Source organism: Cyclopterus lumpus, chromosome 17 (genome assembly GCF_009769545.1).
Source record: "Cyclopterus lumpus isolate fCycLum1 chromosome 17, fCycLum1.pri, whole genome shotgun sequence".
NCBI lineage: Eukaryota > Metazoa > Chordata > Actinopteri > Perciformes > Cyclopteridae > Cyclopterus > Cyclopterus lumpus.
This window is the reverse complement of record NC_046982.1, coordinates 5,912,045-5,930,829: the sequence shown is the minus strand read 5'-3', so window position 1 is coordinate 5,930,829 and position 18,785 is coordinate 5,912,045. Positions and strand designations below refer to the sequence as shown.

Here is an 18,785-nt window from a genome sequence, read left to right as displayed (position 1 = left end):
TTTTTAAATTATTATTTTTAAAAAGGGATGAAACAGTGGTTATGTAAGGGGCTTTTAACTCAATTCAAATAATTTGATATAGTACCGTTCTTATCTAGTACTAGTGAGGAATAATTTAAGCTCCTCTGCATTATCAAATGCTATACATAGGATAAACCAAACTGGTGTACAAACGGTAAACCTCCTTATTGCTTCTGCTTGGTGAAAGTCACAAAAATAAACACACCTGCGTTCACTGTAGATTGCTGTTATTCATTTCACAGATACACTCAGATCATAAAACAAGAATAGGAACTCATTGCCGTCATCTTAGCACCTTAGTACATAATTGACCAGCTCTACATTGGACAATACACCCATCCTCCTAGCACTGCTTCAGTAACTAATACACCATATCCCCTCTCCCTCCCTCTCAACCCCCACCCCTCCCATAGAGTGAAAACAATAACAGTTCACAGACTCGTCTGGACCCAGAAGACGTGACCAAACAAGATGTGGGGGGTGGGGGGGAAATAGTGGGATCTGGGTCCGGGCTCTGCTCAGTACACATGTCCAGTTTCATGTAGCGCTAGAGGACCAGCATTGAGGTTATTTGATAAGAAAAAGGGTATCTGTACAGCAGGGGTCCCCTTTTGGTCATGGCTGGGAATGTCATGGGAAAGAAAAGGTTCGGAGGGGGACGACGAGTCGTGAAGTAAGAAAGAAAGCTCAGCTTTTTGCCATTTTGTCAGAGAAAAGGATCAGGAGAGAAAGATAAAAACACACATGTGATGATGAAAAAGGAACCAGATGGGTGCAAACCTGCTCCTTGAAGGAGAAGAAAAAGAAAAAAAACTATATAAAATAAATGAATAAAAGTAGCCACAAAAAAAACCCAAAACACATTCATCCATAATTCGATACATAAAGGGGCTAAAAGTAAATTACGAGGAATTACATGATTCATTGATGAGAAGGGGACTAAGTGAGGTGTGTTCGGCAAGAGGGGTTCAGTCAATCCTCTGAGCTTGATGAGGAGTCAGAGTCCTTCTGTGCTATGATGACATCGTCCAATAGCGCCTCTTGATCCGAGCTGTCATAGTCACCTTGGGAAAGGCTGTCGCCGCCCTCCATTTTCACGTCAAAGTCCGGACTGGTGAGGAAATGATGGGTGGTTTCTAGGTCCTCCTCGTCCATCATGTAGGCTCCGTCCGACACCAGAGTCTCCTCCTCCACTTCATCCAAGTTGGGGTCTTCGGGGATGGGCTCTGCAACGTGGTGGTGATGGTGGTGATGGTGGCGGCGGCGGCTTTTTTTCGGGATCTCCGAGTGCTCGGTCAGCAGCCGGTGGAAGAAGGTCGCAGGGAGGAAGCCCTGTGAAAATATATACACACACACACACATATTTATATATATATTTTTTAAACTGGAAATGGTTTTCCTTCTTCGATGTGGCTGTAACCAGTCCTATTGAACCACATTTACCGTTCAGGGAGAACAAATATTTTTCTGTATGAGATCAGTTTGGAAAATTGTCGTTTTTTAGCAAATCAGCGTACACTTAGTTTGAATTTAACTTAAGCTTTACTCTGAAAGTCGGACCGTATCACCCGTCATGACAGTGACAGTTCCTAGTTTGTCTGCGTGGAAACGGTGAAAACAAAGTCTTGTAAAAACATAACATTTTTGAGTACGTACAGATTTCCGAACCGTTTCGGACCAGTCGGGTGCTACGGCATTATCCGGATTCTCCTCCAGATATTCCTTCAGGTCTTGCAGCATCGGACTGAAAGCGGCTCCGACCTACCGAGGAGAAACATTTGGATGTTTGTCTGTCGGCAAGAGATCAAAGACAAATCCAAGTCTAAGATGCCGATTGCTGCCCGTCTCACCTTCTTTCCTGTCCTCATGTTGATGACTTTGACCTTCTCACTGCCTGTCAGGGCTTTATCTGCCCTCCTCCTCCTCTTCCTCTTGCTCCTGTTCACAAGAAGCTGCGAAAACAAGACAAATTATGTAATAAAGCAGAAACATAGTTAGGATATTTTGTTTCCTTATTACCCGGAGACCAGGGCTTTATATTAAGCCAGGCAAAAATTAATTAAAAACTTGAACCGTTGGTCCCGGTCCATATCGCGAATATATACCTCCAGCATGTCTCCCTCCACCTCATAATCTGGGTTCTCCTTTAACCAGGTGGGAGGGTCCCTGCGCCGAGGAGCACGCTCCAGTGGATCATTGAGTCCATCTGGGTCTGATAACTAAAAGAGAGACAGCCAGAAAAAAGTTAAACTAAATCCAGAGCAGTTTTGTTTTTGCATCCAACTCTTCCTGAACTAGAGTGGAGCACATGTAAAGGGTAAAATGCACTACACTTGTACAGCGCTTTTCTAGTCTTCCGGCCACTCAAAGTGCTTTAACACTACATGACATCATTCTCTCACACACACACACACACACACACACACACACACACACACACACACACACACACACACACACACACACACACACACACACACACACACACACACACACACACACACACACACACACACACACACACACACACACACACACACACACACACACACACACACACACACACACACACACACACACACACACACACACACACACACACACACACACACACACACACACACACACACACACACACACACACACACACACACACACACACACACACACACACACACACACACACACACACACACACACACACACACACACACACACACACACACACACACACACACACACACACACACACACACACACACACACACACACACACACACACACACACACACACACACACACACACACACACACACACACACACACACACACACACACACACACACACACACACACACACACACACACACACACACACACACACACACACACACACACACACACACACACACACACACACACACACACACACACACACACACACACACACACACACACACACACACTGATGGGAGGGGCTACCATGCATGCTTCCACCTGCTCATCAGGACTCCAACTAACAATTCACCCTCATTCACACCCCGCTGGCACAGCCTACAGTAGCAAGTGTCTTGCCTAAGGACACACCGACATGGACTAGTGGTCAAACCGCCGATCCTCTGATTGACGGACGACCCTGCTCTACCACTGAGCCACAGTCGCCAGCCGGATGGATTTCCGACACACGTACCTCGTGGTCCTTGCGCTTCTTGCGGCCACTGCTCTCTCCCCCTGACCCATTGGGCATCAGTGCCTGCTTAGAGAAGGTCAGCTTCAGCCCCTCCTCCTGACAGTGTGACAAACAGAGAGACCTCTAATTTAGGCCGTGATCTACACATCACAGCTGCACCGTGTAGTGTCTGTTTTTGACTTAAAAAACACAGACTTTTCAGACACTTTCATACAATGCAAAGATTAGCAAAAATAATGTTTGGGTATATTTTTAAAGCGTATGCCTCAGATAACATTGTTTCACCCTCTACTGATGACTCACCTTAAGGAGCTTGACGGTGAACTCTCCATCTTCTCCATCCTCCCCGGGACCACCAGGCGCGCCGCTGGGTTTACGGATCACCCTTGTGTAGGCCATCTCGTCTCCCGCCAGCTCTGAGCTCGGGTTGAGCTGAGCCTCAGGCATGTAGCGCCGCCCTGAGGGCCACTGACCCGTCAGCATCAGCGTACACAAACTGTCCAGACGGTTGATTAGCACACGGTCCTGAGACAAAAAAAAGGGCGCCCCGTGTATCAGTCAAAGACAAACATCTGGTTCATTCCTTCATGAGAAATACTTTGAAATTGAGACATACATGTTGAGAACTGTGCATTAATTACCTTGGGCCAATCCACTCTGAGGGGATCAGGAGGAGGAATGCCATCCTGAGAGGGAGTCATGGAGAGTAAACTATTTTCTTCATCCACGTCACACAGCTTCATGCCTGCTATGAAGAAAAGGGGAACTTAATTAGATTGGTTGAGTGTATTCTTGAAGCATTTAACTTGTTTTTCCTCCGCAACGACCAACTTACCTCTTTCCACCTCTTCTTCACTCTCTCCGCTCTCGTCACTGCTGCCCGATCGCCCCGATGACGACGAGCCAGAATCAGAGTCAGAGTCAGAGTCAGACCCTCCCTCTCCCTTCCTTTCTCCTGTTTTTCCGCTCCTCCCCCTGCTCCTCTTAAGGCTCCAACCCGGCCCTCGTGCCTTGCCGTCTTGGTGATTCAGAGGCGTACTCTGCAGGGCAGCACTGATTTCACCTCCAAGCAACCGGGCGTCCTCCATAGCCAACTCCTCCTTCACACCAGGCACCTCCTCCTCAGTCTTCGGCTGGATGAGGAGCATGATGGGCGGTGCTTCAGGTGGAGGCTGCGGGGCTTGCTGGTTCTGGATGAACTCTTCCCGAGCGTGACAGAAGGTGAACTGTGGGTCTGAGTAGATGGAGAGCTCGGTGCGGCTGACACCGTGCAGCGCGGCGCCCAGCATCAGCTGACGATCGTGTTCCGGAATATTCCACCAACCGGGCAACTCGGAGCTGGTCGGAGCCAGAGACAGACGCTCCTCCAGGGACGGGTGGGGCAGCGCTCTCTCACGAAGGCGACGCAGGAGGCTAATGCGGTAGAGGGTTCGGGAAGCACGCTCCTCAGTGATGGCGGCGACAGTCTGGGAAAGATCTGAAGACTCTGAGCAGGATGAGACAAGAGATATTTACTGGTGTGTGACTGAAGTCAGCACGTTCTGCTTTTATCAAACCGACAAAGGAAAACTGTACGTTAACATATTAAGAGTATAAAAAGCTGGATTTATTTTTTGGCAGCATGCATCAGGTTAGGTAGTTACCTTCACCGCGGCCAGGGCGCAGGTGGCAAACTCTCCGGCACATGGCAACGAAAGAGCGGAAGTATCGACTCAGGCTCTCATCAGTTTTTTTATCCAGACGAGCAAAAGTCCGGAAGCGGTTCCAGTCAAACTCAGGATCTCCTCCCTCAGGAAAACTTTGCTCCTTTAGGATCTTTTCCACACCAAAAGTCGACACCACACGGTAGAAGTCACATTCCTCCCTACGTGTCCACCTGGGCGTAAGACGGAAAGGAAAGTAAAGGAGAAGAAATATTTACTGAATATCTATCAAAAACATATTGGCATATGCCTAAAGATGATGTTTTAGGTCTTGCATGTGCACGATAAGGTTTTGAAAATGAGGTTTTGTGAGGAAGGAATGGCATTCATGACACCTCAAGATACAAGCAAAGTGTTTTAAGTAACGCTGAACGTAAACATTTTAAACGATGAGTACTGCACACTTTTACAATATGCAAAAAGGCTTGAATTGTCTGTGGAAAAATGGTAAGCATGGGAATGTATAACCTTAATTTTCCATAGAAGAGACAATAATAACGTAACCGCAATGTACCTCTGTTGGCGCTCCTGCCGTGCAATCTCCTTCAGCTTGCTGGCCTGTTCGCACCGCCTGCGCCTGCGGTCGCCCTTTGCCTCCGCTTCGAGCTTCAGCTGCTCCTGCCTGTAGCTGCGCTGATAAGCTGTGATCAGTCGCCGCAACCGCGCTGTAAGTGATGAGCTCGAGGGCCAGTCACACGCACCACTCTGGCTGGAGAAGCTTTCCGTGATCACTGGCCCCACCTTGTCTTCCACGGAAATCTCATCGTCAACGTTCATGGAATCAGCCTAAAAGACGAGGTCAAACGGAGTCATTCAATTGCTCATCGCTTGGTTCACAGTCAGAAAGACTATTGCAGACAGAACGGCTTCAATGTGACGGCTCAGATTCGTACCTCATCGAAAAGATCTTTGGCGTGTCTTGATGCAGGCTTGAACTCCGGGTCCTCTGAGTACTTATCATAATCAGGACTACACAATACAAACAATAAGCACCGTTAAGCAGGGACATTTGTCTAAGGGACACCACTATACAAAACATTTTAATAGAGTTCATTCTAAGAGATTGAACACAAAACTTTGAAACTAACAAATGTAAAAATGTTACAACATCCAGTTAACTTGTACGGCTGCCATACATCTTTCGGGCAAATATGTTTTAATTGTCCATCAGCCAAGATAACTCACTCATCTCCCATCTCGACATCACCAGTGTGCTGCTCGGCATCAATGGCCTTGTCATCAGGCCGACCAGCCCTCTCCAGGAAGCAGAGGCAGGGATCAGCTCGCATAGTGGTGTACATCTCATAACCTGGTCATAGAGAAAGAGTCGCGGGTTTCATAAAAAGCACCAGAAATGAGGCAACGTCAGCTGTTTGACATGTTACAATGATGGTAAACAAGACCACCGCTGAACCCAAGTAGTGTGTATTTATTGCAAGAACGGCCTCTGACGGAGGCCAACGGCGTTACCAGGGTTTCACACTCAGCAGTTACAGTCTTAAAAATCGAGGGGGGTCAGTTGGTTGGGATGTCACAACCACATCGCTACATGCCACCACGTTCTGCACACTTACATTACATGTTAGCCAACGCTTTTATCCAAAGCGACTTACAATAAGTGCATTAAACCATGAGTCCAAACTCAGAACAACAAGAATCAAGTACAATTTCTTCAATAAAGTTAAACTACAAAGTGCTATCAGTAAGAGACATTTAAGTGCTACTAAAGTGCTACTACGGCGCTACCTTCCCTATTCAAGGTATAGCCGAAAAAGATGTGGTTTTAGTTTGCGACGGAAGGTGTAGAGACTTTCTGCTGTCCTGATGTCAGTGGGGAGCTCTTCCACCACCAATGAGGAGCCAGCACAGCAAACAGTCGTGATTTTGTTAAGTGTTTAGCTCGAAGTGACGGAGCTACAAGCCGACACTGTCCCTTGAAGATACAACAAATCCTGACACGATTCTCGTTAAAGCTTTGAACATACAGAGAGAAAACCTACCATGTTTAAATACGCCAGCAAGCAGTGAGCGGTCTGCTTCAGTATCCCACCATCTTGCAGGGACCTCCTGCTGCTCCATCTCAGGCATCCAGATAGCGACGTCCCTGAGAACAAATAGATTAATGCATGGCGCACTGGGTTGGAGTGCATCACAGTGAACTTCAGTAATTGAGCCTGCGTTTGGCTGAATGCACAAAAGGACAGCATCAGGTACCTGCTGACAGCCCCTTTCAGGACAGCTTCTGCATGTTCGCCGATCACCTCCTGTTTCAGGTAGTAGAGCATGCGCACCCTCAGCAACACCCTGTGGTAGGAGAGGAGAGGTTACACACACACACACACACACACGCATACGCACACGCACACGCTTCACTGACTTGTTGCACTGGTGCTTGAGGTGTTTGCGGTAGCTCTCGTCCAGAAGCAGGGTGTCAGGGTTGTACTTGCGGATCCACTCCACTTTCTGGACGTCAAACGTGCTCTGGGCCTTTACTCTCTTACCCTTCCTGCCTCTTGGGACCGGGATAGACAGGCCTAGGCAGAGATCAACGTTATAGAGTTAATTTCAACTGACAACAAGAAAATGTCACCAGCAATGACTATATAAGAAAGATAGGAATGTGTTTCTTTTCTACCAAACAAACGAATTAATCCACTTTATTCTGTGTAAAACATTGCAAGGGTGATTCTGTGTGAAGCTCCTACCAGAGTGGTTAAGTAGTGTTTGGGGTTCGCGGCCGTTCTCTGGCGGTGTGATGAGCTCCCAGATGAAACTTTTGATGTTCTCATCTCCACGATAGTGGAGCAGACAAAAGACCAGGATGACTCGGCAGATTGTCTCCACGTCGCGCTCGCTCAGACGGCGCTTACATCTGGCATGGGATAGGATGTCCCTCCAGCGACCCCAACTGGAGAAAAAGAAAACGGGTATTTGAGTGAGAACAGGGGACAGAGGTTACGAGCATAGACTGACAAAGTGAGCAGCAAAGCCCAAGTACCCATAGACAAGCAGGTGTTTCTCCACCCGGAAACAGTCAGTGCGGCCGTAACCCCCTCCACTGTGGCGCTCGGTGCGCCTCGCGGAACGCGACTGTCTAGAATTGGCCGGTGGATACTCATCGTCGCTTTCCATATCAGACAGGTCTCCACCTTCACCTCGTAAACTGGAGTACTGGCGGGTCTGCTTGCGGACTCTGGGAGTGTCGATCACAAGGGTGTTCTGTGGAGAACAAAGTCACTTTTAGTCAATTACATATTACTCTGAGAATGTAATGCGGAAGCCTTTATACAAGAATGCAAAATAATACATTAGTGAAATATAGAGTGTTTACCATGCTGTGGCAGTAGCACTATAAAACACCCTCCACTTACCTTTCGGTTCATGGTTTCCATGTCGATGTCGGCCTTCTTGGCCCACTTCTGCCAGAATTCAGGGTCATCGAGGGCAATGTCATTGCGGTTCTCAGAGGCCACGAAGCTGGCCTTGGAGAACGTGGAGCCTTTGCCCTCGCTCTCGATGGTGATGGTGGTGGCTCTTCGCTGGAGGATCTGGTCAATGTCCTCCTCACAGAAGCGATTGCCTTCATCGTTTTCATCCATGATGGCAGCGTAGGCGCCCTTTCTCAGCAGGTCCTCAATCTCCTTCTTGGAGAACTGTTGTACCTGCTTAAGGTGACACAGATGTCATTTACACAAGCAACCCAAACTGGTTTTAGCAAACTCATTTTTCAAAATAAAGATGTATATATTATATTAAAAGATACAACATATCTGACAAGTAGGTTCTCTTACCCCATTGACGTTGGTTTCTTTGTTGCCACTCATACTCTGCAGGACGGCCCGGTCCAGGCCAAGCTTCAGGCTAGCTTTATCCAGCATCTCCCTCTCGTAGGAGTTCCTCGTGATCAGACGGTACACCTTGACCGCCTTAGACTGACCAATACGATGACACCGCGCTTGTGCCTGATAAAAGAATAAAAAGGAGGATCAAAAGTGCATCGCATGGAGCTGCTGACACAAACACAGATGAAAATGGTTCTAAGTTTTGAACTTAAAATGAAGAAGAAAAAAAAAACACACACACACACTTGAGAGTAAACAAAGACATTTATCTAAAAGATGTTTGTTGTTTCAGAACTCTCTTTATACCAGAAAGAAGAACAGTACAATCTGGTACCTGCAGGTCATTTTGAGGGTTCCAGTCGGAGTCAAATATAACACAGGTGTCGGCAGCAGTGAGGTTAATACCCAGGCCGCCAGCACGGGTACACAGCAGGAAGACAAAGCGGTCCGAGTCAGGCTTGCTGAAGCGGTCGATGGCAGCTTGACGCAAGTTCCCACGCACTCTGCCATCAATTCGCTCATAAAGGTATCTGTTTAAACAATAAGTGACCACATTTAACATTAACACATCACATAAGTCCTCATAATACTTGAACAGTAACAGCAATAATTAATAATAAAAATAAATTCGAAATCACCAGCTGCAATAAAATACACTTGGCCTTTTTACCTCTTGTTGATGAGGTAGTCCTCCAGAATATCCAAGCAGCGCACCATCTGGGAGAAGATGAGCACTTTGTGGCCGCCAGCCTTGAGGCGAGGCAGCAGCTTGTCCAGTAACACCAGCTTGCCGGCCGACCGAATCAGGGCCTGCAAATGGAAGTCGTGCGCCATGGGGTCGTAGACCTGTCGCAGCTCAGCTACGATCTTCTCCTCCGCGCCTGGACAAAAGGAGGTACAATTGTATTATGCTAGCTTTCCACAAGCAAATGCAGCGCAGACCGCTTGTTGACAGCTTCGAACAAACAGCCAATTTAGGATTTAATAAATGCTTAATCTGTAAAATGGCAACAAATAAATATATACTAAAATGACTACCGTTTTTCAGCCAAGATGTTAATACTACATTGAATTGCCGTCCCTATGATTATAGGGACAGTATGGCACAAGTTAGTTATTCATTGAAATAGATACGTTTCAGGCTGAATCTAACAAACATACATGCAAACAGCAAGATGCCCAGCATGTACCAAGAGCTAATATTGAGTTAATATTCTGATGCACTACCATTGATGAGGTAGGGGTGGTTGCAGCACTTGCGGAGCTCCATCATAGTGTTGAGCAGGTTGGGGACATTGCTGTTACTGTTTACCCCTAAACTGAGGAAAGTGAAGTTCCTCTCCAGGATGGCCCGGTAGTACTTCTTCTGGACATCCGTCAACTCAACCTGAGAGCAAACGCAGTCGAGGAATCAAATCGTTAACCTTATCGGTGCCGTTCAGATCACCTCACACAAGAGTTTACATTGAATGTGCACTATTTCCACGAACCTCAATGATGGTCTCCTGTTTGGGTGCCAAGTTCTTCTCAACATCCTCTTTGAGCCTTCGTAGCATCATAGGCTTCAAGATGGCCTGCAGCTTTTGAACCTGTGGACCCATGGAGAGAAGAGAAAGAAAAATAAATCAAGGATTTGCTCAGTGACTGCTACAAAATGCCAAGACCAAAGAATATTGTCTGTGAATATGAGAGTGATTGTATATTTCTCACCTGTTCCTCTGTTTTGAGGTCTCCAAAGTCTCTGAGGAATTCAGTCTCAGAAGGGAACTGAGCAGGCTCCAAGAAATGAAGCAGGCTGAAGAGTTCCTCCACAGTATTCTGGAGAGGAGTGCCGGTCAACAACACCTTATGTTCCTGGGAGAACACACAAGAACAGAACACAATTATAGAGACAAATAGAGAAGGACAGGGGGCGGAGAGGCAGGCAGGCAAGAACGTTAAGTAGGACCAAATATTCAAGCAGAATTAAAGAAAAAACGACCAGCATCCCGTTACTCTCTGCACATTTGACCATTGGTTTTGTTCAAAAATCCACATCCGGCTGTGGTCCACTCACCACATCCAGCGCCTTCAAGCTGTCCAACAGCTTGCAGTTTCGATTCTTGAGGCGGTGGGCCTCATCAATGATTACACAGCGCCAGGAGATCTCCCTCAGCTCTGGGCAGTCGGATAACACCATCTCAAATGTTGTGATGAGGGCATCAAACTTGTACGCACCTGGGATCAAGTGCTCCTGTAGACAGAATAGACAATCTTCATTCGACACGTTCAACATCAATAAAGTTCACCAACAACAAGCGTAATCAATAACTCCACCTTGTCGTCCTTGAAGTACATCTCATACTGCTGGATCATCTGTCGGCTGGCCAGGCTGCCGTGGTAGACGATGGCGTTCATGTTGGTCCATGTGCTGAACTCCCTCTCCCAGTTGGTGATGGTGGAGAGAGGAGCAATGACCAGGAAGGGGCCTTGGACGCCAGCGCCGTACTCCTCAGACAGCAGCGTGATAGACTGGATGGTCTTCCCCAGACCCATCTCATCTGCCAGGATACAGTTCTGCCTGCGGGACAAGAACCAGAGGAAAAGGTGAATCCCTTGGGCTTGATCAACGAGTAACGTTCCAACCGGGCGTATGTTTGCCAGAATATAGACGACACAATGCCTTCTTCGTGGTATCCAGATCCTAAAGTTGCAACTGCTCCCAATTGAATAGCGCCGCCAATCCATTTTGATGTGGCTTCAAGATACAGGAGTGCTAAAGGCAACACATGGAGGGTGTGTGATAAATACCTGTTGTACCAGTTGAAGAGGAGCCAGTTGACTCCTTCAAGCTGGTACTCTCGGAGTGTGTTGCCATTCTTGTACTCTCTGGTCTCCTCCAACTTCTTCCATGAACTGGCAGGCGGCCGTGGCTGAGGACAGAGGGGGAGAAATAAAATGCATGAGTGGAAGAGAACAAGGAACTAAACAATCGCACTTCGCTGACTTCCACTTGACGGCTCACCGTTCTCTTCAGGCGAGGTTGTCGGTTTTGGATTTTGCTAAATTCCTCGACCTTGCCCTCGTCCACGTCCTCCTTCAGTTCCCAGGTAGCGTCCTCATAAGGCAGAGAGGACCACTTCACCAAGTAGTAGATAACAGGCTAGAGGGAAAAGAGTGAGAGACAGTTTTAAACTATTGCAAACATGCCAACCACTAAAAGAAGAGGATAATTAAAAACAAAACAAAAACAGCTCGATAGCCGAGAGAGGAACCGCTGAGCTCTTTTGTCCAGCTGTAAAAGTGATGCCTCTACAAGGACTGGTCTCTCACCTCGCCGTTGTCCTTGTCCACGCTGTGGGACACGTCCAGGATCCTGTCCGCCTCTACATAGTCTGGGTTAAAAGCCTCCTCATCCTAAACAGAACCACAGGGTCAGACACAGTAGACGTAGTTGCAGCTCAACTGCATCCTAAAACAAGAGGTTTCAGGATCTGCTCCACTCACCTCCTGGAAGAGATGCCTCATCTGTGCGTGCTTGGTCTTGAACCTCTTGATCTTTTGATGGATCCTCTTGTCTTTCTCCAGCTGACTCAAGCTGGCCCACTCACAGTGCAAGTATGAACTGAGAACCAAAAGAGTTTTACTCGTGTAAATAGAAGAGAAATAAATAGCAAGGCCACAGTTAATCATTGAGACGAGTCAAAACGTACTAGTTCTTGTATTTCACAAAGAATTCCTCAACAGTGGTGTACTGGCCCAGGGACACCTTGAAGACAAATAGAGGTTTGGGGATTTTAATGATTCTCACAAATTAATTAATAAAGTAATTGTATTAGAATTACATTAATGGAATAAACATACTTCCTTCTTCGTCAACCTTAAAGACAAAATTTTGTCTACAATGGCAGCATCTTCCTCACTTGGGTTTTCCTGTGAATAATACAAAAATAAATGTCATACACTAAAGCCAAACCCACTCAATTTCAATCAGTGTGTCTCTTTATGACAATACTTTCAATCTCCCCAAAGAAACACATTTGTTCCGGTAGATATAAACTCACCACAAAGAACTGCATGCTGGGCTGTCCGTCAACATCCAGCTCGAGTTCCTGTTTGAGTTGCGCTGCTGTCCCGCCACTGATGGAGGCCACAGCCGCCGCAGTGGTAGTAACGTCTACGTCTTCCTGCTCGTCCTCATCATCCGTTATCTTGATATCCAGGTCCTCAGTGTACTTCTTCCTCTTCACTACGCGATTGGAGCGCCTCTTCTGGCCAGAAGACAGGTTTAAAATTCAGTGTGTTTTGTTTTTTTTGAAGAAAAAAAAGAAGACCCACCAAAACAAACATCAACTCAGACAAAAAAAAAAAAGAAAAAAAAAAAAAAAAGCAGAAGCGCGCTTTTGTAAATTCTGTTGACTCAAATTGTGTCGTTAACCCTGTTTTAGCTGACTCAATGTAACCAATTACAGTCTACGTTGGCAGTCTGCGCACCATTTTTTAATATAATAATTCCCAAAAAGTGCACTGATCTCATTTATGTGATCATGGATACGTTCGTACCGTAATCAAGTCATCATCCAGAGCAGCCGGTGAGGCAGGGCTCAACTCCCCATCAGAGTGGTCTGAAGACGCATTGCGCTTCCTTTTCTTTGCTCCCACTAGAGTGATAGTGCTGCGGGAAGATGGAGGGAGGACAAACGAAGACAAAAGGTGAACGTGAGAACTGTTTTCTACAAAGCTTCATTTCCCAAACATAAAGAAATGCGTTCAATTCAAATGATTCGCCCCCTCACCTCCTCATCCTCACACACACACACACACACACACTGTATAACTTACTTTGTCTTAGTCTTGCTTTTGCTCTTGTTCCCAGACCCGGGGACGACTGTGCCTCCAGACCCTCCGGTTGTTCCTCCTGGCGTCTTCACTTTGCCCTTTTTGTCGGCCCCACCTGCGGTTTTGGGAGTCGCTCCTCCAGCTACAGGGTTTTTCTTTTTGCTTCCTCCTCCGCTGGACTTTTTCTTAGCAGTGGACACCACAGTCACAGTGCCCCCCAATTCTGGGGAGGTCTGCGTGGCCGGAAGCTCATCCTGGTTCAGGACTCTGGGCAGGTTCTTCTCACCACGCGCTTTGGCCCGCGCTATCGCTTCAGCCACAATGCGGTTTGCTTTCTCCTGCTTGCAGAGGATCTCCACTCGTCGCACAGAGGCCGGCTCGCCGGAGGCCTTGGTGATGCGGATGGCCTGGGACTGAGTTGTGGTTGTAGTGGAGGGGCCTGCGGCCGACGTGTTGATGACCTTCACCACAGAGACCGTGCCGCCGACTGAGGACGCCGAGCTTGTCTGTGTGAAGGAGAATGTGTGAGAGTGCAGAACACTTTCTGTCACACCGGTCTTGTATCCAACCCGTTTATATAATAGTATGCACGCATATGAAAATAAGGAAATGTCTATGCACATCTGGAGGTCTACCTGTGGCTGCAGAAGCATTTTGATTGGCACCGCAACTCTCTGCCCTCCTTGGCCCTGCGTGATCTGCAACACCTGTGGGCTGCCAGTATTGCCAGCTCCTGAGACCAGCTGGTACTGTAAGAGTGAGAGAACCGACATGTAAAGCCACAGTACCCTTTAAAAAAAAGAACTAAATGAGCCAATGTTAGATGTAACAGTTAAGCAGTGACAATATATGATCTGAGAATTTGGCAGGATTTGAAAGAACATTAAATACATTTTGTAAAATCTGTCTGGCGTCTTATATTACTGTCTGATAGCTGTATCAATGTCATCTTTGTACTCTAATGGGGTATCGGACAAGGGTGTTTTTTCAGCTGACAGAGCTAGGCTGACCGTTCCTTAAGCTTCCAACCTTTGAGCGAAGCTGGGATAAACATATCCTGAACATACGTCTGATCTGAATGCAGAGATGAAACTTTAATATCGAACTCTGTGGGCAAACAAACGCATATCCAAAAATGCTGCCATGTTGGTTTAATGAGGTGGAAAATACAGTCGTGAGAGTATAAAACAACAGTAAACCAAACAGGCACACTCTTGTAAATCTCCACCATAAATGATGTGATAATTTGGAAACCATTAACCATTGTGATTAAAGGTTATTATGTGGAAATGATGTGGTACATTGTAACTCGAGAGCCAACAATCCATTTGATCGTACTGCTCGATTCAAAACAGCCACATTGCTGATTTTTAACATGAAAACATTCAGTCTTATGCAACAAATGCTCAAATCCCTTCCTTTTCTTTATCTCCATTCATTTTCGAGCACTTGGCCACTCCACTATCGGGTATTCACTGGCTACAGTGTGCCGACACATTCAAAACAACCAATGTCCTTACATGGCAAATAAAAGCAGCGAGTTCTAACATTAAACTGTTAATGGATACTAGTTAGCAGAGTCAATGTGGGAATATTCATGATTTGGACTGATCTGTCCCTGCTGCACAAAGATAGCCATTGTTCATTTATGGTGTACTGTAACAGCACATGCAATATTAAGTGTGGCCATCTAAAACAAGCAGAAAAAACAACTCTAGTCGAACACTAATGTTAGCAAGCTAAAACACTGGTCACACAGAGCCACGGTCGTTGCGGAAGCTGGTAGCATTTTGCCGGGCAGCAACATGTCACCGGGGGTCAAGATTACAAATGTACACCTTTTCGAAAGAATCGACTCCTGGGGCATGGTTGAAAATTTGACTACAGGTAGACAAATGTCTATATTGAGTGTATTGGGAATTACAATTCCTTCTATTATCAGTCAAATTCAAGATCTCCCACACACTGTTCCAAAGGCATCACTAGAAAACTAGCAGCTAGCATGGAGACAGCGCTCCACACGATCACAAACGAGAACATCAGAGAACAAGAGAATATTAAAAAAAAACATGTATTGTGGGGAAAACACTAATCTGATTAAACTAACAGGCACATCCAAACTTTATTGCACTTTTGTTTCGCACCTTAATTCCTCCTTGTTGGTTGGGCTGCTGCTGCACCTGCAACTGAATTGTGAGGACTTTGGGCTGCCCTCCAGCCTGGCCTGCAGCCCGAGCCTGTGTCAGGGCTGCTAGCTGGCTTCCCTGGATAACCAGTTTACCTCCCGGGAGCTGACCCAGCACCAGTCTAGCTGGGATCTGGTGCTGGCCCCCTTGGGTTGTCTGAATCTGCATATGTTGCTGGGTTTGACCCACTGCCAGAGCAGAGCCAGCCTGGGAAGGCTGCTGGAGAACCAGGGTGATACGCTTTGCTTCGCCACCCTACAATCAGATACACGGAATGAGACTCATTATGACAAAAAGACTGACCTAAAAATACAGTTTGGATCATTGCTGGATTCAGGCGTCACCTACTGGGGTGTGGCTGTCAGAGTGACACCTTGTGGTCTGCCTGCTGTAGCGGAAGAGGTGGTGCTTACCTGCGTTTGGGCCTGCATGGCTGGTTGGAGCTGCACCTGACCTTGGGTCTGGATTTGGACTTGATTCTGGCCTTGAGCCATCTGTGATTGGGAAGGAATCTGCAACTGAATGGTCTGGCCTTGTGTCTGGGGAATAGAGGTCAGTAGCATTTGTTTCACTGGCCCGTTGGGAGACTGCAGCAACCTCTGCACCCCAGCAGCACCCACCTTGACTTGAGCATGTCCCAGACTGGCCTGATTCAAGACGGTTCCCCCCTGCAGTATGGACATGCCGGGCTTAAGAGCAGTGCCAGACAACACACGGATGACCTTTCCACCTGTCTGGCCTGTGGCTCCTGACACAGTCTGCAGCACCTGGGCTTGACCCTGGGGACCTTTGAGGATGACAATTTTGCCCCCGGCCTGTTGTGTGATGGCAGCTAACTGCTGTGCAGTAAGCTGATGAGTTATCTGTGTGATCTGCTGCGTGGTGGCGGTGGTGGTGATTGGGGAGCTGGAAACTGTCAGAGGTGAGCTCAGCAGGACAGTGCTACTGGTGGGTATCGTGGTCTGGACCTGGATCTGAGGTAAAGTATCAACTGGTGCAGGAACAGAGACGACAGTGGGAGCCGCAGCTATGGAAACAGTCTGAGCCGGCTGCTGTGTGGACAGCTGAACGAGGGCAGGCTCCAGGATGGCCGGAGCTGCTACAGAAACACCCAAGTCTGCGTTGACTGTGAGCTCAGGCTCGGTCAGTGGGTCCACTTGGCCCAACGCCAGCTTAAGGGCCTCCTCCACGGGGTCCGAGGAGCCATGAGAGAAGGAGTCGTCGGGTAGGGCATCCAGGTTGAACAGGGGTGTGTCCTCAAAGAGGTCCATGATGGGGTCTGCCATCTTGCCCACTCCACACAGGGAGACGGGCACGGAGTTAAAAAGACTCCGAGATGGAAGCTAAGTAGTTGCGGGCCAGTTCTTCTCAACTTTCAAGTAAACAGCTGGTAAAAGAAGGAGAAACACTGATGTCAGTGAAGCACACAATAAACACGTCTGACTTCAGCATTACTCAAACAAACGTTATGCTGATTGTGCAGCTCAAATCTGTATAAAACAACTGAAATGTGGTGTGTCATCAATGGTTATAGTACGCATGTCTTTGCATGGCAAAAGGCAATCGTGAATGTTTTTAGTCCTGGTCAATTCTGTTTCCATGTTTCTTTGATGCCCATCAACACCACACACACACTCAAGTTTGGTTCATAATTTACAGAACTAATGCAGTCTTTACTAAAAAAAAAACAGGCCACTTTCTTATGAACATTACACATTTATGTATTGTAAGAGCTGGGACTGAAACGATCACGTTTAGTCCACTGCGAGTCAAGTGCATCACACCACTCGAACATAAAAAAAAAACACTTTTGAAAATGAAACGTTTTTTTTTTTTTTTACTGACACATAATGCCCAGTAAATAAAATGTTTGCCAAGATATTGTAGCAATAAAGACAACAATATTGTTTTGAAAATAACACAACTCTTTGCCACCTCGCCCAGAAAACGCGTTCAAAGTTATATTTTTAGTTAAACAAATACACAAATAGGAGGCTTCTTCCCAGGTGCTATCCAAAGCCGTGCTACCGTGGGCACATTCCGTGAATAAAAGCAGTCGGTCGTGGAGTCAGGCGAGGAGGGTACTGATGTTGCAGGCAGGATGCGCTCCTCTCCGCTCCGCTTGCAGTCTCTCACTAAACCGTCGGCTAGCATTAGCTTGTCCCGCAACTAAGATGTGCCTCTTACAAAAGCCTGCGTTGCACCGAAAGCATATTCGGTCCAAAGGACGTAATGTGTTGTATGTTTGGAAACCTTTCCCCCCCCTTCTCGGTCATCTGCCACCAACCATTCAGTCCACCGGACTCCTTCAATCTCATCAACAAACCGGACCAAACCAAAGCAACGTGCCATAATAACCATTGCTCGACAACGTTCAGACACGGGTTAGGCCGCAATATTGTTTCGGTTGGTCCGCGTCTGATTTTCGGCAAAAATACATGAAAATAACCGTGGTATCCACTGCCCCAACTCTCCCAGTAATAATTTCGGGGTGCTAAATTTACCTTTGCATCGACACACATGGCTTTCTCCGTCTCACAACACTGTACGATTACAGGAAACGGCCAGGGAAGAGCAGGAACTAACATTCTTGCCAGAGAAAGCGTAGAAAGCGTGCCCCTCGTCTGCCATCGAGCGGTGATTGGTCCGTTTTCTCCCGAGCCGGCAGCATGCGGCTATTTCATTGGTTGCGGGAGCAATCCGTCACTTTTACGGCTGCTCATGGGCGGGACCGAGAGCCATAGTTCGGTTGAAAACACAATAAATGCGGCCTAGTGGAATCATTTGACTAAGGGATCGCCAACGTTGCCGTTTCACGGACATAGGTGCTCACATTGGAAAGCGCCGGCCCTTTAGAGCTGACCGTGGGTCAGACGGTGTTATAATCTTCTGAACGGGTCAATGTGCTGCATAACCCAAGAGGCCTCTGTCGTCAATGACAATGTCAGTTTCTTTTCCTCAGGGCTTTATTACATTGGTTGCTCAGCAGTTATCCTCACCGTGTGATGCTGCTTTGCTGTCTAAA

At 47.2% G+C, this 18,785-nt stretch overlaps 1 protein-coding gene across 6 annotated transcripts; it reads right to left on the bottom strand.

Moving 5' to 3' along the window:
- Positions 1-231: 231 nt before the first annotated feature.
- On the bottom strand, positions 232-18,397 carry chd8 (chromodomain helicase DNA binding protein 8). 6 transcript variants are annotated; one of them, XM_034555982.1, is made up of 40 exons: positions 18,265-18,397; positions 16,381-17,147; positions 16,174-16,299; positions 15,719-16,015; positions 14,210-14,323; positions 13,578-14,080; positions 13,299-13,410; positions 12,800-13,006; positions 12,600-12,668; positions 12,449-12,504; positions 12,243-12,360; positions 12,069-12,152; positions 11,761-11,898; positions 11,547-11,668; positions 11,073-11,316; positions 10,813-10,989; positions 10,467-10,610; positions 10,247-10,345; positions 9,984-10,143; positions 9,427-9,637; positions 9,091-9,286; positions 8,706-8,876; positions 8,286-8,579; positions 7,913-8,133; positions 7,620-7,822; positions 7,292-7,448; positions 7,129-7,218; positions 6,915-7,018; positions 6,100-6,223; positions 5,808-5,883; positions 5,429-5,700; positions 4,855-5,087; positions 4,047-4,697; positions 3,853-3,959; positions 3,515-3,736; positions 3,212-3,307; positions 2,127-2,240; positions 1,872-1,973; positions 1,678-1,782; positions 232-1,353 (listed from the first exon to the last, which is right to left on the bottom strand). In XM_034555982.1, exons 2-40 carry the CDS (start codon positions 17,044-17,046, stop codon positions 994-996), a joined length of 7,545 nt encoding a protein of 2,514 aa, XP_034411873.1. In that variant the 5' UTR covers positions 17,047-17,147; positions 18,265-18,397; the 3' UTR covers positions 232-993. The 6 variants fall into 6 exon arrangements, with proteins under 6 accessions (XP_034411873.1, XP_034411869.1, XP_034411872.1 ...); XM_034555978.1 differs by having other exon boundaries at positions 16,174-17,147; XM_034555981.1 differs by having other exon boundaries at positions 3,853-3,956; positions 16,174-17,147.
- Positions 18,398-18,785: the final 388 nt, after the last annotated feature.